At 39.2% G+C, this 15,435-nt stretch overlaps 1 protein-coding gene across 3 annotated transcripts in view; it reads right to left on the bottom strand.

Annotated features, from left to right (window-relative positions):
- The window catches only part of BCL2L13 (BCL2 like 13), a 91,989-nt gene that overhangs the window by 70,374 nt on the left and 6,180 nt on the right, over positions 1-15,435 (bottom strand). For 2 of the 3 annotated variants that reach the window (XM_044991713.1, XM_044991731.1), the window contains exons 2-3: positions 11,116-11,305; positions 1,241-1,348 (exon numbers count right to left, since the gene is read on the bottom strand). In XM_044991713.1, coding sequence (XP_044847648.1) covers positions 1,241-1,348; positions 11,116-11,236 — 229 coding nt within the window. In that variant the 5' untranslated portion in view covers positions 11,237-11,305. The remainder of the gene's footprint in view (positions 1-1,240; positions 1,349-11,115; positions 11,306-15,435) is intronic. The other variant, XM_044991723.1, reaches the window with a different exon arrangement.

The raw sequence follows: 15,435 nt of genomic DNA, 5'->3' as shown, positions 1-15,435 counted from the left end.
AGCCCGTGCACCACAGACCCATACAACTCCCTGCCCCTGGTCACCAACTGTAGAAGCAGCACTGGGGGAGAGGCTCTTACAGTACCCCTTAAGACAGGGGACTCCGGTTTCTCCGAGATGAGGAGATCCTCAGGGTAAAGGAATCCAAGGAGTGCAGGTGGGCTATGATAGCAAATGGTAGGAGCCTAAGACAATAATAGGGATTGATGTAGGACTGGGGATGCCGCATGCAGTACCAGAAAGGCAGACAAGATGACAGCTCTGTGTTCAAAGTGTTTATATCTCATGGAGGGCAGTCCTGGACAGGGAGCCAGGGGACCGTCTGGCTGACCTCAGTGTTTCCAAGAGGATGTCTGTTCCAAAGCCCTTGAGACAGTTTTAGAATCCCTGGTTTTAGATGCACCTCGGTGACTAGAGGCATCAGACAGTACCAAAGCAGGTCTCTCTCGGTTCTATTTAACTGAAGACCTCCTATCGAGATGACTTCTTAGGTGTTACCAAGGTTTTGGTACCAGTGTCAGCTTCAGACTCAGTTGTACCCATCATGGGAGGCAAGGTCTCTGGGGACTTAACTGTAAGAAGTGTCTCTATCGGATACTCACAAAAAAGGCACGAGGAGCTTTTTTCTTTTAGAGGACTTCATCTCTGGAACCTCCTCTGGAGCTTTGGAAGTCAACTGTGCAGCTTGAGAGATTGAGGCTGATGTATAGTGGGGGAGAAAAACAGACCCTACCGGAGCTAAAGAATGTTTCAAGAGAACCTTCAGCCTACCCTCTCTATCCTTGCAGGACCTGCCCTTAAACCTAGTGCATATTTTACACTTGGATGGGACACGAGATTCTCCGAGACACCAGAGAACTAGAGCACCCATCGCTACAGGGAAGGGACCTGTGGTGGGTCTGGCAGGACTCAATCTTAGGCATAATCTGGAGAAGTGCCATAGGCCACAACAGGTGATGCAAGAAATTCAGGGGCAAACAGCAGACACCACAACTGTTGCATCTCAAGCTGGAGATGGTTGGGAAAGAACTGGAGCAGCAGCAGATCCATGACTCCTTATATGTCCTTGCCTAGGAGCACAAGGCCCTGCTATTTATAATCTCTGGTCAAGAGTGCACAGATGCACACACATGCTACAATGGAGAATGCACATACTTGAAGAACTGTAGCATTATAAGGTAAGGTTGCATCAACTGAAATAAATGGGGGGAGGGGGAGAAATCCACCAACAAGCACAGACCTTCCAAAATTTCTTCTTCAAGGTGTTTTAGTTCCTCCTCAATTTCTGTCTTAAGCTTCTCTAGAACCTCTTTCTCCAAAGCTTGTGGTATTACAGACTGCTGGGGCCCTGAAACAAACCAGAGAAGTTGGTCAAAAGATGCACTATCTGCCAGGAGAGTTAAATAATGGTGGCTGATATAAAAATTTAAAAGTGTAAAGAATCTAGAATTTAGTTGCACAAAACAGAGTTCAACTTCCTACAGCAACATGAAGTCTGACCTCTTTTTACATATATTACAATGGAGCTTTATTACATGATCAATGTATAATCCATGTAATAGTCTATCTTGCACACATGCAGAGTACTCTATTTGGTTTAAATAAGAATATGTAAAAAGTGTTTAACAATTCATTAGTAAACAACTAAAAGGAAGGCCACAAACAGCAAATAGTGAACACTATTTTAAATCCAAAAATGAACTGAAGAGTAGTTTTCAAAACCATCCTAATCATAAACCAGAGGACGCAAATAAGCAATATGCAAATAACTACAGTCAGTCAAAACCATATCAAACTACACCAAATCAAAGCAGACAGCATCAGAAGTTACAACACTAGTAACACATCTAGTCGCATCTGTCTCCTCTAAATACAGAGAATAAATATAATTTGATATTTCATTATTTTGAACACTAAACTTTACAGAACTACATACAGAAAAAATCCAAGGAAGCTGTCAACCAACAAAAGGTACCTCAAACTCCAGATACTGAAGAATCCCAAAATCTCTATTAGGCAGCCCTTTTATCTTCTGGGCTTTATGGTCTCTTGTTCATATAGGGTCTACAGGTCACAACAGATCATCTAATGCAAAGCTTCCAAAGTCTTGTTCTAGATTTTCTAACAACTAAACCAAATTATTTCAGACATGTCAACAACACTTGTCTTCATTCAGAATGGTATAATATCCCAGGTGTTTGACTTATGATCCAGAAAAGTCAAACTATTTCTGAACAGGTGAAAACACATTGAACAGTCAAGGCTTTCAGAAACTGCAAATTGGATTTTAATCTAACTGCCTGGAAAGAGTTCACCTCTGGGCTGAGACAGAGCCAACAAAAATGCTGCTTAAGTAGCTGCTCTTTGGGAAAAGGTACAAGCCGCAAAGAACACATGCTTAGAAAGAATGTGCTACATCAGACTCTCAGCACCTAGCCAACTTTTTTTCCTTCCCTTTCCCCTATTCTCAACACTTTTCTTCTGGCTCCTTCCCAGAAACTTTCAAACAAGCTTTTATATTCCCTTGTCCTAACAATCTCTGTTCCATCTAACTACTGTCATTTCCCCTGAGCTCACTAAGCCAACAGTTTGCTCTTATTTTCGCTATTTCTTTTCCTCCAGTTCTCTAAAATGTGCTCCAGTCCGGTCTATGTTCATTAACTCCAAAAACTGCTGACTCAAAAACTGCTCAAAGGGTAGGTCTATACTCACCGTCCGGGTCGACGCGGTGAGTTCGACTTCTCGGAGTTCAAACTATCGCGTCTAATCACTAATCCCCTTAGTGTAGACCAGGCCTAAGTAAACTCTTCCAGGCAACTCTTAATTGTTATCGGTCGTCATTTGTTCTGATCTCTGTTTCCTTCAACAGTGTCAATAACTTTTCTCCACAAACTAGGCTTCTATGATTATGTTCCCCTGATTCCTATCTCTCCTTACTACCGTCAGCATTCCTTTAGAGGCTCCACTCTGTCCCTCCAGGTTTCGTCTTTGTATCCTCCATGGTGATTCTATTCATGACCATTGTTTCCCACATTTCACATTTTAGATATTTAAAACAGCCTAGTAATATTCATTAACATTGCTTCCAGTGACATTTGTATTTGAAAAGTGAGCTGGAAGTGTTTACCTAAATCAATCTAGCTGAGCATGGATAGGAACTTCAGAATTGTTTATATACACATGCTATTCTCCAGTTGTAGCTACCTGTGTGAAGCGCACTCATGCCAACTGAATGCATGAGTCGGCAGAAAAAGTTTACAGTTCCCGATGTGAACAGTTCAAAAATGCAGCAGATGGCCAGTCCCATTTCATTTTTCTCAGCCCCACAATTATGCAACTATCTCCTCCTCTCAAACTATTTTCCTTAGCTTCCCAAGTTCCTCTCAAACACTTCTCTTGAATTTATGGTTCGGGGGAGAGAAAAACTCTTCTCTGTTTTGGGTAATGAGCAGACGCACACTAAAGCTCTATCAATTCCCCCCAATATCCCCTCTTGGAATCGCTGAAGTACCACTTCACAATCAAAACCAACAAGTACATACACATACAGCCTCCTGTTTTAAGATATGCCTCACCCTGCCCTGCTTGGAAGGAAGGCAGCAGCCTTTGTAGACAATGACCCTTTCTCATGTGACTAACGTGATACTGATTGCACATGACAAGCTGTCATAGTTGATAACAAATCATGTGGAAAATGTGAGCAAGAGAAATCCCACTTCTGCCAGCGTACAAAAGAATTGTTTTGATAACTGATGCTGCAGAGTCAATGGTTTCCATCTCATCAACACCCTCAACTTTACAGCAGCCGATTCCAACAGTATAAAACCATTTAGCGGTGCCAGAGCATAAAAAAAAAATCTATCCCTCTGGCTCAGTGACTCTACAGGGAGCAAACACTGCAAAGATCAACAGACTCCAGCTTCCTGCAACTCCATTCTCTTGATCCTCATCAATATAAAGAAACATGACAGATTTCAGAGGACAGTTCAGTGCAATTCAAAGGTTCTTAAAAGAGAAGTACCCCTTTAAGTAGTTTTCAAAGCTATTCAGAAGTAACCAGAAGAAAAAGACTTCAGTATCAGCTTCTGGGGAAATGGTAGTATCCTATGATGATCTCAAGCAATACCCCATGGCCAACCTGGAAGTGGCACTGATAGGGGATCCATGTGGAACCAAACTTACCTTTCCAAGGATAAAAGGGCAGGTCAACCCACTGCAGAACTTTTATTGGCAAGTGGATCCTGTAGGGCCCTTCACTTCCCCACAGGCCAAAAGCACAAAGAACACAGTAATTTGTATCACAGCACTCCAGTGTGCACAAGTTAATCATGGGTGTGTAATGAATGTGCAAGTTTTGTTAATAGATTTATGATCCATACGTGGATCTCAGTTTATGTATTATACACAGAGTGCAGAAGAGAATGAGACATGCCCAAGTGTCACATATTCTCTCTAGGATGAGACCAGACACTTTAACAAGCACTAGCTGGAATCACACATCAGAATGGAGAACTGAGAACAGACAATGTGAGCCCCAGTAAAGAACATTATCACTTAATGACTAGAAAGTCAAAGCAGGGCAGGGTGGATAAAAAAATAAAATAAAAAAAATAATGATTAAAAAAAATCAGATTTTATTTAAATCGGACTTTTTTGATAAAATGCTTTTTGAGGAAAAAACTATCTAAAGATAACTTTAATTAAGATATCTTTGAGCTAAAATGTATTATCATGGAATAGGGATTATACATTCCAATTCTATAGTATGAGACAATATATTTATGTAATGTTTAAGAAAAGTTTTGTAAATGAATTCCAATCTTATGGGGTTCCAGGGGCTTCTGTATAGACTATTTAGGTTAATCTTTCTATCTACCCAATGGGATTCGGTATCTTCTAGACTGAGCACTATCAGAGATGCTTAGTTTTGCAGTTCTCAAACTGTGGATTTGTGTCTCCAGAGATAACATGCTTGTTAACAGCATAAATGTTTTTAAATAAATAAATATGCAGAGGTGAGAAATAACCAACTTCAACCCTATTGTCCCTCTGCAAATTTGTGTACACCGAGTCAATCATTTACCTCTCTCTAAAAATGCAAAGTTTCAAAAAGTTCAAGGGGCTATGGCTTCTGCCTAAGGAGTCTGACTTGAACCTGTTTTTTACCATGCTAACCTAAGGACTTCCAGACACTGCATTCCAGTTGACTAATAAATGCTATCTTGCTTTGAAAAGGTTTCTGGGTATTGCTGCAAAAAACTTACTGAGTACATTGCTCCCTAAGTAGGCAAAGTTTTCAGGAGTCTGATTTCATTTGGACTGCAGCAAGGCACAGTGTGAAACAGGGATGCTGGAGCTCGAAGACTCATTCAAGTAATCTTTGAGGTCACGTGGTCTCCCCTTGTGAAGTGAGATGCTTGAAGTCTGGAACACCAAAGGGGATACTCCCAGGGGACTGTTTAAAGGCTGCCTTCTGGTTGCTGTGTAGAAGATGTCAGCATGGACATGTCTGAAACAGAACTGGGCATATCAGTTTCCTTCTTCAAGATCAGTAGGCTAAAGTTGATGTAACTGCTGCTTTTTAAGCCAAAACAACAGCAACCATACAGTCAGCACTTCCTAAATAACGTGTAGATGGCTCTATATGCCATAAAATAAAAAGTACATCAAGCTAAGTGTTATATTAAATGTTTCCCCTAGAAAGATCTGAGAATACTACAAGCAACTTTATAGTTACTGAGACTAAGTTTAAGTGATAGCCAACATATATCAACAAAATGATAGAATCCTCGCATTCTCTAAAGCAATGGTGCTCAACCACAAACAGCTGAAGATTCAAAGTGGTCACATGGAGCTGCAGAGTACCACAAAATCAGACCCTGATGCTGTACTGCAGCATGGGTGACAAGATATTGTATCAGTGTATACTGTCATATCATTCCCTGTATCGCTTCTGAGGAGTGGAAGTTCGCACTCCTTACCCTTGGGGAATCCCAAACAACTCCTTTTCATTTGCATTTAGTGGCTCTCATACCACACAATATAAATAATAATCATAATGATCAAGCATATGGAATGCCAGACACTTGTGCATGAGCTGCCTGTTAAGCAACAAGAAACGGAAAACTGTTACAAGCACAAAAAGCAGTAAAGGAGACACCAAGAGTGAGATAAGAAGAGGATAGAGAGGAGAGATGAAGGTAGGGTGAGGTTATGTAGGGCTTTAAAAGTGAGAAAATGGAGCTTGAATTATATATAAGAGACTGATGACAAGCAGTGGGATTCGAAACAGGTAAAAAGGAAAATAACATGGGCAGAGCTGGAGAGGAATTGACTTTGGCAGTGGCATATAAACAGATAGGAAGGTGGGGATATGGAGATAAAAGCGTGAATGGCAGCAAGAAAGTTTGAGTAATGATGGCAAGAGATTACCAGTGTTTGTCTGTTTGCTGAAGGAAATGAGGCAGGTTTAAAGCAATGGGGATGGAAAGAACAAATTTTGAAAGTATTCTCCTAGAACAACAAAGCGCATGTCTGAGACATTTCTCTGCAGCATAAGCAAACTTGTCTATGTTCTCTAAATAGCAGACTTGTTAGCTAGATATCTTTACTCCAAAGCTCTATGTTCTCCTAACTTTGTATGTCAGTTGAATACAAAAACTTGTACTGACATTTTGCCCTTAATTCAGTTTCAGTATTGATCTTTAATTAAATGTTTATAGGATTCATCATTTCCTCCCCATTTTTAAACAACTCCAAGTTATTTTCTGTTTGCATAAACTGATCTGAGTTACAGAAAAATACTGATTCATCTTGGAATCTTGTGTTCTAGTAATGCAAATGTCTACTTCAAATAGTGGCTTTGTTCTTACCCAATGCGCGTTTATGGAAACAAAATGTAGTTATCACAGATTAGGAAATAGTCTAGTCACATCTCCTGTGATAGCCAAATAACCCATGCTTTCCCACAAAAAGCTTTATGAAACAGATAAATCGTAAGTGTGACAATGCATGGGTGTCTTGGTACTCAGGTGCCTGTCCCTTCACTGAGGAGGAGATGAAATTACAACAGAAATTACACTGACACCAAAGTAGAGATATTGTTTATTAAAGACAAAAAAATTAATTGTACAGATTGAAGTATGAACTTAGTGCCACAGAGATAGTAACAATTTTCAAAAATACTTTGACACTACCCCCTTGATTTCTCTACTTTTTGCAAACCCTGACAGATAACCTCAGTAATTCTGATTCAGTACTTGTGTATTTCTATATGCTAGTTAAAGGGAAAAAAGTTTTAAGGATTTCCCTTCCCTCGTAAATTGATTTGAATATGTGCTAAAATACAAGAGCTAGTAGTCAGAGACTTAAAAATGGGGAATCCTGAATCATGACAAAGATTTTAATAAAAATACAGGCTGGCCAACTGCAGTCCATGCTCTCAGTTCTCGTGAATGCAGGTCAAACTGTATTAAGGATAGACAAATGTCAGACAATATTCAGAGAGTACTTGGAATCATCCATAATTGCAGATTTAAACAAGATTCAATTCCTTTGTTATCACTTGATGCAGAGAAAGCTTTTGATTGAGTGGAACTTTCTGTTTCAAGTCTAGTCCCAAAGGGACATTACTGGCCCCCAGTTCCTTACATGGATAACTGCTCTTTACACCAGCCCCAAGGCAGCTACACAAGATAATGGGGTTAAATCTCCCGTTTGAATTACACAGAGGGACTACTGGGCGGAGATGTCCATTATCTCCTTTACCACTGGCCATGGAGCCTGCTGCATAGAGGATAAGGAACAATGACTACCACAGAAATAAAACTGACAGGAACACATCAGAAAGTAGCTTTATACGCAGATGATGTAATATTTTTATCTAAACAAAGTATGTCCCTAAAATTAGTATGTGAACAAATCCATGACTTTGGGAAAGCATCTGGATTTAAAGTAAATTATGCTAAATCTGAAATGCTAACTATAAACTTGCCAGACTCCGAGAAGTCATTCTTCCAGAAGTCATTTGTGTGCAAATGGGCAACAAATTCTATAAAATACCTGGTAATTCATATCTCAAACAACCTAGAAGAGCGCTATGATTTAAATGTCAAATCACTACTTCAGAAAATAAAAGAAGATTTGGACTGGTGAGGAAAGCATACCATTTCTTGGTTGCGAAGAAAAGCCACAGTCAAAATAAACATTTTGCCAAGGATATCTTTCTTGTTTCAGAATCTTTCAATAATCATCCCAGACTAAAACCTTAGCAGGAACACACAGAGGATGTTGTTAGAATTTATACAGAATAAGGGTATGTCTTCGCTACCCGCCGATCCACCACGGTATGTCGATCTAAGTACGTCGACTTCAGCTACGTTATTCACATAGCTGAAGTTGCATAACTTAGATCTATTACACACACACACACACAGTGCAGACCAGGGCTAAGAAGAGATCAGGGGTGCAAATACTTTGTACAAACCCATTAAACAGAGTTGACTGACTAGCTGTTCAAAGTATTCTATGGTACTATCAAGCCAGCCAGCTCAAAATAGCATTAAGACTGGGGGGAGATTTAACCCAGCCAAAACACTGGGTCTTTATTCAATAAGAAAACTGTGGCTGTACAAACATTGCTAGGCTACCGGATTAATAAAAAATATCACACCATCCAGAAATTACTACACATTCATTAGCAAAGGATAATCTATAGGTTTGGGATAGAACTACAGATGAGAAATTATTTTTCCTCACCAATGTCACATATTGCAAAAAAAATCCAGATCTTAACGGAAATAATGAACCCGAGAGCTTTAAGGACTGGGAGAGCCATGGAATACAAATGGTTGGCCAGCTAGTCAAGAAAGAAACTTTTCTAACTCATTTAGAGATCAAAACTAACTTTAACTTGCCCACTCTCCCAAGATACCAGTGCTTTCAAATTAGGCATTGTTTCTCAGCTTTCTAGAAAAGCTGTTTATACAGAAAACTAATTTTAATAGAAGCAATGAAGTCTAGTCAATTAGGAAACAAAAATATTATAACTAATAATTTTTACAGACAACTTTCCGCACAAAAAAATGTCTATAGACGACGTGCTGGGGAAAGGATCTGGATAGACAAATTACTCCAGAGGAATGGGTTTTGATCTGGAAAAGAGAACCAGCAACCTCAGTCTGTGCCACAATAAAAGAAAATGACTAAGATACTGCCTTAATGGTACTGCATACCAGTCAGGGTAAAAAAATTATACTGTATATAGACTGAGTGGGGATAAACATTGGAGAAACTGTGGTGAAAGAGGAGATTTTATGCATATATGGTGCTTATGTCCAGTCATTAGAGAGTACTGGGATACAATTCATAACCAAATACCACAGGTTGTGGGATATCTCTTACTAAACGATCCTTTGGTAATCCTCCTGTGGCTTTCTAACAGGGAAATAGTCACACAAAAGGAAATCAATCTCATCTGCTAATAGCTGCTATGCTACTGATATGACAGCCGCCCACTGGAAAAAAGAAGTCCAACCCTGCAGGAATAGTTCAAAACAATATGAGAGAGAGTTATTATGGAAAAATTAATGAACCAATTATATACTCAGCAAAAGAAACAGAATACATATTTAAATATTTGGTTACCATTTACTGAAAAAAAATCAGACAAAGCACATTCACCTGCAAGAAACTCCAGCATGTGTCCAATTTTTTGAATATTAATATTTGATATTTCTAGTCTGCTAAATGTGTAATCAGAGATTTCACTTAAAAAAAATCAACCTGTCAGAGATGATATAATGATGCTCACTTTAATATGGTAACACCCTGTCAAATCTGATGACTGCAGTTCTGCATAATGTCTCTTTAATCAAATGCTCACTATTGTAATGGTTACTGTTTTGTTTCTGATATTTACATGGCAAGGATTTGTAAACCTGTGAATACTTCCTAAATAAATAACTAGTAACCAACAAAACACACAATATATTTATACATGATGTTAATTTTATGATTATTTGTTGAACGTTTGGCACTACAGAATAAGGGAAGACATGGTAATTGGCCTATACTATTTACAATCTACCTTAGAGGAGTACACTCTTCAAGCAATGCTTATTTCCCCTATTCCTTCCTCTTCCCCGGATGGTGGATTAACAGTGAAAGTCTTCATGGAAGAATTATTTTAAAAAAGAAGGGATCTGAAGGAAGAGAGAGGAGCCCTTTAACAAACAAGTGGGGAGAATGGTCCAAATACTAGTCTAGAGGTAAATAGGCTCCCTGCACTATTTGCTTTAAATTCCGTTGTCTTGCTGTACAGTTCAGAACAGTGCTACTTACCAGAAAAGAACTAAATACAATGTAAAAAACATACTTCAGTTCCACAAAGATGTCAGATTGTTAACCCTGGAAACTAAAATTATATCCACAAAACAAGAGAAATAGTCTATAGCAGTGGTGGCTTCCTTTAGACTGCCCCCCACCTCCAGTATGCCTCAGAACTGCTCTGGAGGTACTGCTTCCATGATCCATGCAGTGCTTGACTTCTCTAGCCTGGTCTACACTAACATTTTGTTGGAAGTATCCCACCACCGTACTACCACTGACTGTAGCTACAGTGGAAGCACTAATATAAACAGGGCACAAGTGTATATACCACAGTGTTGTCTAAACCTACTGCAAGCAAGGCTAGAACTCAGATAGTGATTAAAAAACAAAAAAAAGCCTGATACCTGTTTAACCCAGCCCCAGTGGATAAAGCATGAGTGAGAGCTTGCCAAAAAAAATGCAACTGCAGAGAAAGCCTCAGGAGTGGCAACAAGGATGACATCCAGAATATATCTTCTGAGACGACCTATTTGTTTCATATACGACAAACAATGCTGTGATAATAAATTGTAGTCATTATGGACTCAGCTGAAATTAAAGCAATTACCTAGGTGTGAACTGTTTTATTTCTATCTCCAGGTCTTCATGTTATTTTAAAAGTGAACATATATAGTGAGATACACAAGTCTAGCTGTCGCTTTTTGCACTTTTTACATACATGCAAGACAGAGTTCTCAATTCTACAGTTAATTGATAAAGCAGCCTCACAGATAAATACAATGTTACCTGAAGTTGAGGGAGGACGTTGCTCTTGTGGCTTCTCCTGTGACAAGAGCCCCAGGTAGCTGAGAACAACATATTTTGTTTCATAGTGAAATCCTACAGGCACGGCAGTAGAGGACGCCATTGGATTGACTTGCAATGCTCCACAGGGTTAATGGTGCACGTAGTTTTTCTTCTGGCTAAGAGGGGAAGACTGAAAGAGAGAAGATTATTTTATTTTTTTGTAAGGAAGAGCAGAAATCCATACTCTCTATTAATCACATCCCAGGATTCTGCTAAAGACTCTCTTAAGAGTTTCCATCTCAAAACCCTATGGAGAATTGATAACTGCTGTTTCCATTTGCTTTAGGGTGAAGTTTTGCCTACTGACGCCTCTGTTCAAGATGACATTTCTTTTCTTTCTTTTCCACTCCAGTACCATCCAAAAATATATGGCTGGATTAAAATGCAAAAGGAGATGGTGGGCGCTCTCTTACATGCCTCAGACTGGAGAAACTTTTGTTTATAAAGGAACACAGTTAACTGGAAAACTAGGCTTAAAAGAGTTTAAGACAAGTTTGTTTTTACACATGCATGAATTCGCCTGACATTTTTGTGGCTTTCTAATCACTGCCTACAAAGTAGGAAATCACAAATTTTCTATTTTCATAAATGTTTTTCTCTTCCCCTGTTGTGTGACAGACCCGCATAAACAGAGAAAACTGATTATAGTGGAACTGCAAATCTGGGAACCTACAACGTGGTGTTAAGTGCAGGAAAACTAATAAAAAGATTTCTCTCTCTAATCTCTCATTTATAGTAATCATTGTTTATGCTTGTAACAGTAGATAAATTTTCAAATTGTGGTTTAAGCCAATAGTATATCTCTAAACTTAAAACTGTGTAGTTCGCTACTGCTTAGTTAGGGCCATTACACAGGGTTTGGGAAGTTAACTTACCAGTAACTGTTAAGATAGTTTCGCTTTGCTGTCTTGTCTCACATATTAGTTAGAGAGAAACTGACAGAACCTTGGCCTGTTTCACTGCTGCCTGTAGTGCAGCCACAGTTCACCAGACTTGTGAATTACATGTTGCAGCCGCTCCATAATGTTCCCTTTAGATATAATATCAGGAAACTGTGGGGAAGTAAGGTTGGAGAGCTCTCCTCTCCCCAATCCTTACTTCCCAGGGAACAGCTGAATTTTTTGTTGTTTCTGCTGCTTCTCATGAGATTCCAGCACTGCTGCTACTCACACCTTATTGCACAATTAAGTTGACAGTGGTCATCTCTCATTCACTTTAGGGTTCAAACAGCAGCAGCACATGGTTAACAGAGGAAAGGAATTCCACACCCTTTACAGGTGTCTCCTCCTGCAGCTGGGAAGGTATCTCCCTGACTAGTAGCAGGTCGAGACTGAATTTCTCAGCCAGGCACTGTCCCTCGATGAGACAGAGATCCAAATATCTTCAATATAAACATCTGGCTGATCGACTTTTCCATTCCTACTACTTTTTATGTATTTCACTTTATAAATGCTCAAATGAGAGAAAAATGAAAAAATGTAAGGTCAAGAGAGCTAAAGTATGACAGCTGAAAAAGGGTAACAACAAAAAAATTACCAGCTCTCAGATGGAAATCACAGAAAAGAAAAGAGGTTCAAGGCAGATTTTCAAAAGATTTAGACTATTAGTGTCTATTTACTTACTTAAGTAAAATGAAGCGTGGATAACTAGTTCCAATGGGAATCTAGTCAAGCAGCACAAGGAAGCCAACCACAATGGTCAGGGAATTCACGATCAATTTTAAAGTTGAAAAGCTCTCAATTGCTTCAAATGGTTATTTCGAAACTATAAGTAGTGCATGTTTTGCTGCTAGAGTGGACATCTAATGATGAAGCTGACAGTACACTCCAAATATGATGGAGGCTACAGAAACAGCTATTTGACGGGTTCTGAATAGTTCTATCACTGTCAGGACTAGTGTGACAATTACTTTTAGCTAAAATTTAATGGTACAAATCTGGTTGGATTTATAGTAATGAAATCTTGTGTAAAACAGAGCATTATTTTAGGAGCCTTTTAGACCCTTCCTACTGTTTAAATTTCAGAATGCCTTGTGATCAGTACGGACAATGCATTACAGGGCCATAAGTACAGTCAGTCCAGCAAACAATGCCTTTAAAAGGAAAAAAAAAAGTCTTACTTCTAATGTCTCATTTGGACACAAAGGAAGTTCTAAACCTCCTCATTACTGCAAAGGCATGCAAACCACTTGCTGGTGCAACCAAATTGTGGAAGATAAGCAAAAATAAGAGCTACACTGCTATAGAGCTGTTTTGAGGTGCTATGAAAAGGATAATAAACTTGACAATAAAAGGTGCAAAAGGAAGGGAGTCAGTGGGGAAGCAGTTAAACCATTCCTTTTTATCTTTAATACTTTCAAGCTCATTTAGTATTAAAAGCAATGTGGAGATCACTTTCATTTAGACCAGGGGTCGGCAATCTTTCAGAAGTGGTGTGCCGAGTCTTCCTCTATTCACCCTAATTTAAGGTCTTGAGCGCCAGCAATACATGTTAATGTTTTTAGACGGTCTCTTTCTATAAATCTATAATATATAACTAATCTATTGTTGTATGTAAAGTAAATAAAGTTTTTAAAATGTTTAAGAAGCTTCATTTAAAATTAAATTAAAATGCAGATCCCCCCCAGACCAGTGGCCAGGACCCAGGCAGCGTGAGTGCCACTGAAAATCTGCTCACGTGCCGCCTTCGGCACCCGTGCTATAGGTTGCCTACCCCTGATTTAGACTACACTCTGGGTAGCCCTGCCTCCTCTTGTTTATTTCAGAATGCCTGGAATATTCCCCATGATTGGCTCCTTTGCTGCAGAAATGACTGCAGCTGCACTTCATACACAAAACTAATGGTGAGATGCCAGTGTTGACTCAAAAGTATCTCTTGCCTCACATTAATAACCTTACATTCATATAGCACCTTTCACCCTCAAGTGCTTTATAGACAACACTGTAAATAATGCTACACCCAGCACTAAGTTTCTGGGGTGGAACAGCAGCTGTTAAACAACACACAACTACAGTACTACACATTACGTGAAGAAAAGCACCACAGCTAATTAAAACTTCAAAAGGAAATTTAGGTAGGCAGAACATACTTTCATGAGATGGGTTAAACCTTAGTTATGGTTTGAGTTAAAACTGCACTGAAATTGATGTGAAAGAAGCCACTCTTCATTAAGCGTTTCCCAACACATTATGGAGCTTTTGTTCAATACTGTTTCACAGAACACCCCAGGTTCGCACCATTTCCTGCAGCACTTTCATGGTTCCTTGGAGGTCTTTGGTTTGCAAACTGAACTGCGCAGAATTGTGATTGTCTTACACAAGCTGAAAGAATTTCAAATGATATCTGGAGGAAATCTAAGAACAATTTTTAACAGAGGATGAGGCACTATCTTTAGATGAGATATCTCAGCCAGCATAGAAAGGAAGGGAGTCCATCAATACACAAAGAATGGGACTCCGTGGTGGTACAGGGATCCACATACAAGACTTAAGCCTAATTCAAGAGAATTTCAGTACATGCTCAGCACCTCTGAAAAATCAGGTCATGGGTTGTTTGGAAAAGAGGTTAAAAATGTTTCCTTGTGGAAAGGATGAAAGAAAGAACAAGCCACATGTAAAAGATGTTGGGTGCTCCAACACTACAGTGATGACAGCATAAGAACCTGTATAGAACAATGAGCAGTAAGAGTCTTCAGCTTTGCTGAGAAAACATCAGTGACAAACTTCAGAATCCAAAAGGTAGCATTTCAGAGTTACTGGTTTTTGCTGAAGAAGGGCCTACAATACAATAATGTGATTACTCATTTTGATTATGGTGGTTTGTAGTTAAGATTTTTTCATTTATGAAGTGAAATAGAAAATACTGATTCTCATACTGCAGGCTTCACAGAAGAGGCCAGTTTTTAGAGTAAATTAAAAGACAAGAGAAGTGACAATGCAAACCAGAGGAGGAACAGCATTCCATGTCTCGGGGCAGAATGAAAAATGAGCAGATACACATATAAGAGAAGCAGACAAAATGTTTATCAAGGCTGGCATCATTTCTGGAGCAGAGAAAACAGTGCTCAACGTAAGAGACGAGGTCAAATAAGCAGAGAATAGTGTTACGACGTGCCTTAAAAGAAAGGGGAAAAAAATTAAATGGATGCAGTGGATTTAACACAAGAACAAGAGACTGATTACTCCTTATCAAAACAAAAGGCAAGGGCTCAAATTCATTATTGTGAATGGCTAACAATACCGTTACTTCATAAATCCCAAT

The sequence above is a fragment of the Mauremys mutica genome, chromosome 1 (assembly GCF_020497125.1).
Source record: "Mauremys mutica isolate MM-2020 ecotype Southern chromosome 1, ASM2049712v1, whole genome shotgun sequence".
In the NCBI taxonomy this organism is placed as follows: domain Eukaryota; kingdom Metazoa; phylum Chordata; order Testudines; family Geoemydidae; genus Mauremys; species Mauremys mutica.
The sequence above is the reverse complement of the archived record's forward strand: the minus strand, read 5'-3'. Positions and strand labels throughout refer to the sequence as shown.